Consider the following 12,155-nt stretch of genomic DNA (forward strand, 5'->3'; position numbering starts at 1 on the left):
TGACACGACCTTTAATTCTAGGTATAATCTTGCCAGTTAATGCTTCTGCTGCTAATCATACCGTAAAACAAATAATGTACAACTTACTCTTGGTAGTTCATTGTTAAATTAATTGCCTTCATAGATTATGTGGGCTTTCTGTCCACGCCCCTTTTCTGGGTGAGGGGAAATGGTACAAACGGGGAGGCTCAGTTTTCGTTCAGCAGTAGTTAAGGAAAGGGGAGATAAAAAGTGAAACCTAAATCACTTGTGCTACCTATGAAGACTGTCCTTGAAGGTCCATGGAGGCAGTAAGGGAAAGTGAGTTTTGTTAAAACCTGAACCCAGAGTTTATTCTAAATATGTGATTCCCCAGTTCACTTAGATGCTCTGTTTAACAAAGATAATTAGAAGAAATCAGTGAATAGAGGACTTGCCCTTAGAAATGTGCTTGTAAGATAGCACTGACTTCATTAATGTGACCATCCTTATTATCCTATCGCTATAGCCTTTGAAAGTCAAAACTACTATCCTGCAGAATATAGCCCATTTTCTGCATAAATTCTTGTTTTTTTATTAACTGCAGAAGTATTCTTGGAAAAAAACAAAAGGTCATGTGGCTTCACTAAGTGGCCAATTTAGAAATCATAAAGCCTAAATTCTATCTTCCAAGTCTGACCCAAAATAAAATACTTTTCCCCATCTATACCTCCTTCAGAATTATAGCAGTAGGCAGTGTAGTGTCCTGAGCCAAATCCTTTCCCATGGTGCATTACTACAGCAGATAAATCATAGATAAAACATTCTGGTCTGAGGGATTTCAGGGATTCCCTGCAGCAATAAGGTTCCATGTTTAAGATTTCTTCAAAGCCAACATGAACACCAATTTTCTCTCGGTTATTACGTCCCGACCACCTGTGAACAAACCAGGGTAAAATTATCAAAAAGTGTACTAGGTTCAGACAGTCACAATAATAGACTTAGGCCTCAGTATAGAATACAAAGTATCATATGTAAAATAATGTAATTATAAAATCCTTTTTATGCTGAAGTGGGCTATAAATGGAAGAATTTAAGCTTATTAAACAGGTCTGATTAGGTTTTAAAATATCTGCCTTCTGGGATCCCTGGGTGGCGCAGTGGTTTAGCGTCTACCTTTGGCCGAGGGCACGATCCTGGAGACCCGGGATCGAGTCCCACGTCGGGCTCCCTGCATGGAGCCTGCTTCTCCCTCTGCCTGGGTCTCTGCCTCTCTCTCTCTCTATCATGAATAAATAAAATCTTAAAAAAAAAAAAATCTGCCTTCTGTAGTTAGATGATAATATAGGAAGAAAATGAACTTTTCATCAAAGGAAATTATGGCCCTATAGCAGTTTCCCCTTTCTAATATACTAATTCAAGGTACTAATGGGTTTTTAATTCTCTGTTGCCTTGTCACACCATGAGGAGGCTACCCTAGAAGCTAGAATTTGTTCTTGTGAGACATAATCTGGACCTTTCTTGGCTAGATTTGGGGAAAAAGCAGGACAAAGCAACGCACTTCTAATTTCAGAACGCTTGAGAGCTCTTCTAAGGGGAAAAAAAAAAAAAGGAACTGGGACCCTCCACTATACTCACTAGGACAGACATAAATAATGCCTCTGTACTGTCATTTGCTCAGTCTGATGGTCATGCTTCCTGATACTGGACCAAAGCATAGCAAGCAATGTTTTCATCATACACATCGTATGAGCTGGTGCTACAGGGGAAAATAATGTGTTGTTCAAGAAATTGTAATGCAGCTTGGTATGCGGTGGTGAAGAGACTACAGATATACATAGATGAAAATATGATAGCATTAAAGCATAAAACATGAAGCTATGATAAATAACAGTGGTAGAGAAGGAGAAAGGTTTTATGAAGCAAAATTACTGAAAATGCTATTAGTACAATATAAAATCTATGGAACTAAAGGTGAGACTTGCAAATTAAATTATCTGTTGAAGTAGGAGTCATATCACAAGACTTAACCATGAAATCTTTTTTTTTTAAAGATTTTTATTTATTCATCAGACACACACACACACACACACACACACACACACACACACACACACATACACACAGAGGCAGAGACACAGGTAGAGGGAGAAGGAGGCTCCCTACGGGGAGCCCCACGTGGGACTCGATCCCGGGTCTCCAGGACCATGCCCTGGGCCGAAGGCGCTAAACCGCTGAGCCACTCAAGCTGCCCTTCCCCATGAAATCTATAAAAGATCCTATATTCAATGTACCTTTAACTAGTCAACATGGAAGACCAAGCATGTAAAAAAAGGGGAGGGGGGGGTGGGACTTGTTTCACACACATTCCTATAATTCCTATCATTCAAAAGATTATTTCAGTTCACCATAAAATTCAAACCTGACATTATCTAATAATGCTAAATAAACACTTGTAAACCACCTAAATAGACAATACTCATTCCTATGGATTAAGCTGGGTGCCCAGGTTTTTTTCCCCGCTGATGGAAATACAGTAAAATGATAACAAGAAAACCCCATCTCCCTAGTTCATAGTGGTTTGCTTCAAAGAGAAGGGAGAATAAGGACTGGGAGGCACACGTGGGGAGTAGTACTAAGGTACTAGGAATGTTCCATTTTTTTAATGCTTTTTCAGAGGTTCCTGTATGCCCCTCCCCAATCCTGTTCTCCCTTTTATCTTTTATATATCCTATACATTTTATGAACTGGCAAATACAATAGGGCTTTTTGAACAAATGAAGGAAAAAGAGAAAGACAAATGTGGTAAAGGCAGCATAAACAAAATCTCTGAATCAGTAACAAATACCGCATGAAGGGTCAAAAAGGTTTTGGGTAAAAGACGGAAAGGGATAGAGTCAAATAGGTTTAACTCGAAAGAGAGCTTCAAATATCAGATTACAACAGCAATTACAAAGAACAGGAACTCTTCAACAGATTACAGTAGCCAATTCAATGCAAATTTTTAAGTAACAAAAATTAAAAAAAAAAAAAAATTTAAATCCTTTCAGTTCTATCTTTACAGAATCTTATTTATGCTCTTACCTATCCATGCTCCCTGGCCCTTCTTACCTTACCATGAAATACAAAATTAACCTCCTAACTAATCTTCCTGTTTCCATTCCACTTGATTTTATGCATAATGACAGGTCTCACCTGATTTCACTAAACCTTTTGTTGTGTACACTTCCCTGTTCCTTCCTCCATACCTTTGTTCATGTTGCTCCCTTGGGCTGAAGTGCTCCCCCTTCTGTATATGCCCCATTCATTCACTTAATTAACATTTGTTGGGCAACTACTATGCACAGAGCTCAGTTCTGGGCCTTGGGATACAGGTGAAATAGACAAGGTCCCTGTCATTACTGCCAGAGGGAGAGAAATAAGTAAATAAACTACTAATTGCAGATAGTGGGTTTTACCATTTAAACAAAAATAAGGGACACCTGGTTGGCTCAGCAGTTGACCATCTATCTGCCTTTGGCTCAGGGCAGATGTGATCAAGTCCTGCATCGGGCTCCTTGCATGGAGCCTGCTTCTCCTCCCTCTGCCTGTGTCTCTGCCTCTCTTTCGGTGTCTCATGAATAAATAAATAAAATCTTAAAAAAAATAATAAATAAATAAACAAAAATAGGTAATGTAATGAGGGTTAGGTGGTGCTACTTTTAAATAGGATGGTCTAGGGCAACCTGGGTGGCTCAGTGGTTTAGCGCCACCTTCAGCCCAGGGTGTGATCGAGTCTCATGTTGGGCTCCCTGCATGGAGCCTGCTTCTCCCTCTGCCTGTGTCTCTGTCTCTCTGTCTCTCTGTCTCTCCCCGCGCCCCCCACCCCCCACCGTGTCTCTCATGAATAAATAAATAAAATCTTAAAAAAATAATTAAAAAAAAGAAACTTTAAACAAACCAAAAACCAATGTGTGAAAAACATGATTTCAATAGTTTCAAATCACAGCACATAAAGTAACTTAAGAATAAGCTCTAAGGTTAACGTAGTTATTTCAAGGTGTGAAAATCCATATGCCTTGCTTAACCAATAGTTATGCAAACTAATTCACCTGTTTCTGAACACTAGAGATTTTTTGTTTTTGTTAACTGCTCTGAATTGAACTATACAATACCTTAGATATCGTCCAAGAATGAAGCAGTTGGGCCACTCTTAAGTTAAAAATTTTAAACTTTTATACCTAAAATATGCTGAATATTAAACTCTATAAGCAGAAGTTTGCAAGAATAATATTACTACGCAGAAAATGTGAAGGGTCTACTCATCGTCAATCCAGGGAAGCTAACCAGGGTATTCTTATTGAATACGGAAGGTGTCCATGAGTCAAGGCTAGAGATAATGACAGAATTTCTTTGTCTTTAAAAAAAAACCCAGAAGTAGATAGATGTTAAGTCATCTGCTAGCCGAATTTATACTATTAAAATCTGCTTCATCATGTGTTAAGTTTTGAAGCACTATAAGCAAAAGGAATGACTAAATGAGAAGTGTATAGTTGGAAGAGAGACTGGCTGGCTCAGTAGAGCATGAGACTCTTGATCTTGGGATTGTAAATTCAAGCCCCACATTGAGTACAGAGATTACTTTAAAAATAAAAAAATCTTTAAAACAAAAGAAGTGTGTAGTTGGAATATTACTACTACTGACCTGAATCGTTTGAGATGTAGTCTGAGAACCTGAGGTAGGTGGCAAATCATAAGCTGTTTTTGTGCTTCTGTGAGTACAACTGATTTTGAAGAAAACCTTCTACGCTTTGCTGTGACATCAAAGACAGAATAAGAATCAAATTTAAAAATACAAAGAAATGCTGAGTGGACTTTAGATACTTTAGAAACATATTATACTGCGCTAGAGATAAAGACATGGCCTTGTTCTCAAAAAACTTGTAAGTACAAACACACACAATTTAAGAGCTAGTTAGGCAGACAGACACATAAACAATTAAGTATCTGATTTAATATACTCCTACAAATAAGGCAACAGAATGATCTAGTGCTGTAATATTTAAAAATGAATTTGACTATTCCAATTAAAGAAAAAGTTAAAACTTTCCCTAAACATACTTTAATATACTCTTCCCAAATTCTTTGAAAATATCATGGTCAGTTCATTTACTGAGGGAAATTGGAATTCCAGTGGGGGTGGGCCCTTAATAGCTCAGAATATTCTTTCCTACTTCCTGATAAAGCAGTCCTCTTCCAGCTCAGAGCCTGAGGCCTCCCTCAGTGTCTTGCTTTTGCTGTTTTCATACCAGATCTTAAACAAGTGGCACTTGGGATTCTGTTTTGTTGTCTCTTCTGCTTCTCTAGAGGTCTACCTAAAGCTTCTGGCTGGGGCACTATTTACCAGAGCTTGCTCTGGACACCCAGGAGCGGTCCTTCAACGTATACAAGAGCTCTGACTCCAGCCACAGCAGCAGCTGCTTCTCCTAAGGTGGAATTAGTCTCCCAGGAGGCTGTCTTCTAAGCCATCTCCACCTGCCATAGGTATCCTGTCTTCCAGGTCTCTGTTCCTGAGACTTGTGCTGTTCCTGTTCCTGTGCTGCTTAATGTCCTAGACTTACTTTTGGATCACCTCCCTGAATGTATGGCCTCAAATACGGCTATATACGTGATGTCAACTCCCTGACTTATAATTTTAAACATTTGCCTTTATGTATTAAATTATAACAGCTCTTATAGGACTTTATTTGGTAAACCCAGTAAACACATAGAAACAGGTTATAAAACCATATTCTATATTCATTCATAATATCTTTCTATTCCCAGATTTGGTGTTGGAGGCATCTAGAACCATTCACATTTATGTCCAAGAAAAAAATTACTTCATCATTCGAATTTGATAAAGGTTTTTTTCAAACATTATAAATCTTAGGCTACTTATCACAGAGTTCATATTAGCACTCAGAAAATGTTAATAGAAGGCATTCTAAAAAAAACATCAATTGATGTGACATTTCTTCAGTGCTGGAACATCCAATATTTCTTTTATATTACCTTTGAAGTTTAGTATCTAAGATCCAGGATCCTTTTTTTCAAACATGGAAATTAGAGAACACCTGAATACCTGGTATTCTAAGATACCACATGCATACTGATAGAGAAGATAAAGATACCAAAAAGACACAGCAGATCTGTCATAGTTTCATACACAATTTCCCTGGAGTTTGATGCTTTCCTTTAATTGAAATTACTATTTCAACCCCCCAGTGCTGAGTTCCTGGGTTCACCTCTAGTAGAAAATTTCTCATAATAGATCTTAATTGTCTGTTTCTTCCATTAGGTATGTGAGCACCTTGAAGGTGTTTTATTTCTATCCATAGCAATTAGAATAATGAATATAGAAGAGATAGCAGATGGTTTTTGACTAAATCTTTGTTTTTATGAAGCCAATCTCCATAGCAGCAGTCCAGCTATATATTTCCTTTAATAAATATATATATGCATATATATGTATATGTATATGCATATACACACTTATATATGTATATTATCTATATATCAAAAGGACTGTATAGATAGCAAAAGGACTCATAAAGCAAACATTTTATTTAGTACTAAATACCATGCTTTCCTTTTACTATTCCCTATTGCCTCTTTATTCTGCCTCACATATTAAGTTCAAATTTCTTATTAATCTTTTCCATAATTGACTATGAGATCAAAAAAGTTTAAAGGTCATCAATAAGGGAAAACAAACACATAGTTCACCAGCGCCAATTATAAAGTAGAAATATCTATCCCAGTTTCTTTTGATGAACCAACAAAGTTTACTTCCATAACTGCTTTCAGGATATCTCTCAGCTTTCTCTCAATATAAAGTCTCTACTTACTGTTACAATGGTCACATACGTAGATTTTTCCTTCTAAAGCTTCAGTTTCTGTGAATTTGGCCAACATTTCTGTAACCAGACATGGCTGGGAAGCAGTATCTTTTCCACTGCATTGGTATCTTTCTGGAAATTCCAGTGATAAGTCCCAGAAAGGTTCTATGGTATTTGATTTGTTGTCACATGCAAGACATGTAACCTGCAAATAAAAATAATTAGTTCCTCAGATTACAATCCCATCAAAACATTTACTCCTTTCACTCTAGAGGTCACTCCCAGTGAATTAGCTTTTCTTCTGAAAATGCACCATCAAAATTCTGAGTAATCTGCTTTTTATATACTTTCAGGAATTTTTTTCATTATTACAATTTTTCCTTTCGATGACTATCATTAAACTCATTATGTACTCCAAAGGCATTAATCAAATCTGAATGTAGGTAAACAAACACCTGTGGACTCATTTAATTAGGTATACATCGTGTGTGTGTGAAACTGATTTATGGGCAGCCCCGGTGGTGCAGTGGTTTAGTGCCGCCTGCAGCCCAGGGTGTGATCCTGGAGACCTGGGATCGAGTCCCAAGTATGGCTCCCTGCTTCTGCCTGTGTCTCTGCCTCTCTCTCTCTCTCTGTCTCTCTCATGAATAAATAAATAAAATCTTTAAAAAAAAGAAACCGATTTACATGCATTTAATGTGTTTAGATTATTAGCCTTGTATTTTGCCCTTTCTCCTTCCTCATCTTCCACTAATTTTCTCCCCCCAAATCCCTATAGCTTTTTAACCATGATACAAACAAAATACTATTTGTATATTTTTATATATATTGGATACCTACCAACTGATAATTTCAAAAGACAATACGTTTAATGTAAATGATGTCATACTATCACTTAAAGCAAACGTCACTACATTAAAATCTTCATCAAATACAGGAACCACAAAGAACATGGGGCAGTTTTAACCAGTGAAGCACTCAGCAGGATTTAATGCCAACAAACACTGCACAAAACTGAAGACAGACTCTATAGATCTAAGAATCCCTACATGATACATTACTAAACTCTTTTATAAAAGAGAGGTTCCTGGAACAGGCAATGAAATAAATAAGCCATGTCTAATGCAGATTCTAGATTTAACAAACTGACACAAAGAAAAGAATACTCTTGGTGTTTGGAAACTCATTGGGCAGGGATTTAACCTTTTGAGAACAGCTTCTTGAATAAAAAAAAAAAAAGAAAGAAGAAGCCATTCCAGGAACCAATCATCTGAATCTCCTTGGATGACTGGTTTCCAGTTTCCTAAGAGTTTATTATGTGTCTGAAGGGAAGAGAATAAAAATTATTATGCCAGTTTTTGGCTAATTTCAAGTCATCCATAAAGGGAAAAATAAGCACATCAGCACCTTGCATTACTTGAAATAGAAAATAGTAACTTTCTGGAAAGAAATTTGTAGTCAAGTATCAAAAGTCTTAACTTCTGACACCAAGTAATTTTACTTCTAGGACTCTGTCTTAATGAAATTGTTAGAAAAAAATGTATTGTGACATTATAATAACAGAAAAAGTGGAAATAGTTTATAAGTCAACAATGCAGGAATGGGCAACTAAATTATGGTCTCTACATATAATGGACATTAACATGCTGTAAAAAAAATATCAAATATTTTAATGACCTTTACATTAATAATGAAAAAAAATCAGGTAAATTCATCATGACCACACAGAAGGAGAAAATATAAATGTACAGAAGATAGGGGCATGTGGGTGACTTGGTTAAAGTGCCTGACTCTCAGCTCAGGTCTTGATCTTGGGGTCTTGAGTTCAAGCCCCATGTTGGGCTCCACACGGAGTTTACTTAAAATAAATATACAACTTTAAATAAAAAAATTTAATCTACAGGAGAAGGAAAACCAGAGGATATATACCAAAATATTAATAGTTTTATGTGTGAGTTGTGGGGTTATGGGACAAGGGGATGATTTCTCTTTTACTGCATAGATTTACTGTATCATATAGGTTTTTTTAGGAGTATAAATTACTTCTACTTATAATCGTTCATTTTAACTTTTTCAGTAGGCTCTGTGCCCAATGTAGGGCTTGAACTCATCACTCCAAGGATCAAGAGCCACGTGCTCTACTGACTAAGCCAGCCAGGCACTCCTATTAATAGTGCATTTTAAACTTCCGTATAAAAATGATGGAAAAATAAAATTGCATGCAACACAAGAAACAGCTCTTACTTGCTAAATGGCACAATGTAGAATCTTTACATTGCTGAAACATTAAGTGGAATAAGTGTCACAGATAAACTCTAAGGAAAATTATATTTGAAATACTTAAACTACAGGGGCACCTGGCTGGCTCAGTCCACAGAGCACGTGACTCTTGATTTCAGGTTTTGAGTTCAAGCCCCATGATGAGCTTTAAAAAAATTTTTTTAAATATATTTAAGCTACATTCCAGAAAAGTATGCTATAAAGATGGTATCATTACTGTGAGAGTTGAACTGAGGAGAAGAGGCAGGTGTGCAAGGGGAAAGAAATGACCTAACAGCCCAATTACCTAAAACAGAAAAAATTTTAAGCTCTATGCTATGGAAAAGTAGAGAGCCTTTTGCCTACTAATAGTTTACCAATAAGTCCACTCATTACAGAGAGCTATTAATTAGATGGGAGATTCTGGTTTTGTGATTCCTTTTCACAAGGCAACTTTTACAGCTGTAATTAAGATAAAGGAAACCATTCAGGATTTTTCTCAATGAAATCGTATTTATTTACTTTAAAATTTCCCTATTTAAGTTTTCAGATCTTATACCCCTTTGGTTTTATAGAAAAAAAGTCCTCCAGGGCTACTTCTTGGATCCTGAGATTACTAAAATCCATTCCCAGTACAGCAGCATCTTCAAATCTATTCTCTGTGGAGTTAAACCCTCTCTTCTCAATCCCTCAGAAAATGAATTTAATATTAACCTAAGAGGCTGTTTCCTGATTCCCCCCCCACACACACACACACAAAACAAAAACAAAAATAAAAAACATTGATATCATAGATGAAAAACTTTCAGTGATTCATGAAGGAAACCTGTAAATGAGTGAAACACTACGTGAGCTGACTTCTGAAAAAGCAATTTTTACCTTAAAAAAGTCCTAGCTCTAACACACTAGACATACAGAGAAAAGGTATATTTTTAGGCTTCATTTTATGAATTCCCCAAGATGAAAATGAGATTTTAAAAAACCCATACCTGACTAAGAAGTTGTCCATGAAATATGTTATTCACAACATTCAGAACCTGTTTGATAAGTTTTCTTTGAGAAGTGGGGATAAGAGCTGGTAACCTAGTACCGGTTGTCTCTAGTTCATGTTGTATTTTATCCAAAAGTTCACAAAGAAATTCCTGAGCATCTTGTTGGGCATAACCACGAAAGGCTGGAATGAGTCTCCACACGGAGTGTAGCATAGCAAATGGTGAGACCAAGGCCCACTTTCCAGACCACATGACTTGGAACAAGGTATGCAATTCATGACAGAGAGAAATGTATTGTGAACTGGACTCCCTTGGCTGAATAAGTTCCATATTTCTACTCTTGGATGCTCCACCACTTAGTCCTAAGGATAAACTTGGATGTCTGGAGAGAGCACTGCATGTATCTTTTTCTTGGCATTCATTCATTTGATATACTGCATCTGTGATTGGTGGATGCTTATAAGGTGACCTTGTCTTATCACCAGCTGTCACAGCCAGCCATCGGTTCAGATCAAGTTTTAAAAAACATTGCCGAAAAATAAGTAAATGACTCAACACTTGAAGAACAGAATTCATATAGCAAGTATTTCCCAAATTTCTCAATCCTGTTACACCAGGGGTTACTATTGGCCTTCGTTTACCTGAGGAGTCACTGGCTTTTTTTAATCTTACATCTTCTGAGGTAGATACTACTTTATCTTTTGCTGGTGATGCTGGGGTTTGTTGTGGAACTTGAACAGGAACTATTTCTACAGTAGTAGACTGAGCTAGACTTTGCAAACGTAAACTCTTTCTTGGATGTATATTTTCCAATTCTGCTTTAACTTGATACTCTAATTCTTGTTGTCTTTTCTTCACTTCTCTTTTTGCTATTTTCTCCTGAAATTGTTCCTCTTGCCTTTTTCTTCCAATGGATGATTGTTCAAACCAAATTCGAAATATTTTACCCATCAATATCCTTCTCCTGTGCCACAGGGCAGTATACATTTGATCTTCATTTTGAAGGAGAAATTGGGTGCCATCAGGTAAGTAGTAAGTATCATCACTTGTACCCACAGACCGCAAAACCCTTCCACTACGAGTGGTGCACTGATAATTTTGACTTTTGATTGCACTTAACATATTTCGTAGCAACTTCAGGTCTCCAGTTGCATTATCATTTAGAACATAATCATCACAAAGGTAACAAAAAACATACATCTCATTCACCTCCAATGCAACAGGATGACTGCTTTCTTGAAAGTGCTTGAGTGCATGTTCTTCAATATATCTTCCACAGGCAACATGAGAACAGCTAAGGCAAGCCCAAATTGACTCAGTTGTATTGCAGTCCACACAATGCCACTTCTGAGGGTTGAGGATGGAATGGTCTTGAGCAAGCTGCAACTGCCCAATATGTTTGCACTTATCCATTGTTAACATTTATTTAGTCTAGCTGAGAAACACATAATCCAAACAAGTCTCTGTTCACGATACCTGAAGCATCTGAAAACTAAGCAGAACAATACCATTTTTAAATAAAAGAAAGCAGTATCTTTCTTTTTTATAAGGTATTTTTCCAAGAATAATTTTATAAATTTGCTTCCTTTCCTCCCAATTTCTGGGCTGCCTGTCATAAGCCACAGACAGTTCTCACTTTTCTCTTGCTCTGGAGGTCTCTAATCTCTCATCCGCCTTGCTCAGAGAGAACCACACACTTCACTTTATTTTCTCTAATGGGTTCCCTTTGAAAACTGTTTTTAATTTTCTGCCACCATCTACTGGTAAAGAATGGGTACTGACCCCTTTTCAATGAACTAGAATAAGATCCATCCTCCTATGTAACAGTTGAGGGCAATTTATAAAACTACATTCCCTTTCTTAAAGGGACTCAAATAGATCTTACAAATATCCACATTTTGAGAGCCTTATCAACATAGTTATTAAAGCATAACCACAGTGTAAAAGCATGAGTTCTGAAATAAAAACTTAAGAGATAAGAATTCTACCTCTGCCACATACTGTTTGTCTGATTTGAGCAATTATTTTAACTTCTCTAAAATTCTTCTGTAAAACAGGGAAGAATCACATCAATTTCAATGAAGAA

The 12,155-nt window shown here is 36.8% G+C and overlaps 1 protein-coding gene across 10 annotated transcripts in view; it reads right to left on the reverse strand.

The window, feature by feature from the left end:
- The window catches only part of USP44 (ubiquitin specific peptidase 44), a 55,955-nt gene that overhangs the window by 4,311 nt on the left and 39,489 nt on the right, over window positions 1-12,155 (reverse strand). For all 10 annotated transcript variants that reach the window (XM_072773140.1, XM_072773142.1, XM_072773137.1 and 7 more), the window contains 4 exons: window positions 10,067-11,561; window positions 6,828-7,023; window positions 4,643-4,751; window positions 689-894 (listed from right to left, as the gene is read on the reverse strand). In XM_072773140.1, coding sequence (XP_072629241.1) covers window positions 689-894; window positions 4,643-4,751; window positions 6,828-7,023; window positions 10,067-11,491 — 1,936 coding nt within the window. In that variant the 5' untranslated portion in view covers window positions 11,492-11,561. The remainder of the gene's footprint in view (window positions 1-688; window positions 895-4,642; window positions 4,752-6,827; window positions 7,024-10,066; window positions 11,562-12,155) is intronic.

Source organism: Canis lupus, chromosome 13 (genome assembly GCF_048164855.1).
Source record: "Canis lupus baileyi chromosome 13, mCanLup2.hap1, whole genome shotgun sequence".
Lineage (NCBI taxonomy): Eukaryota > Metazoa > Chordata > Mammalia > Carnivora > Canidae > Canis > Canis lupus.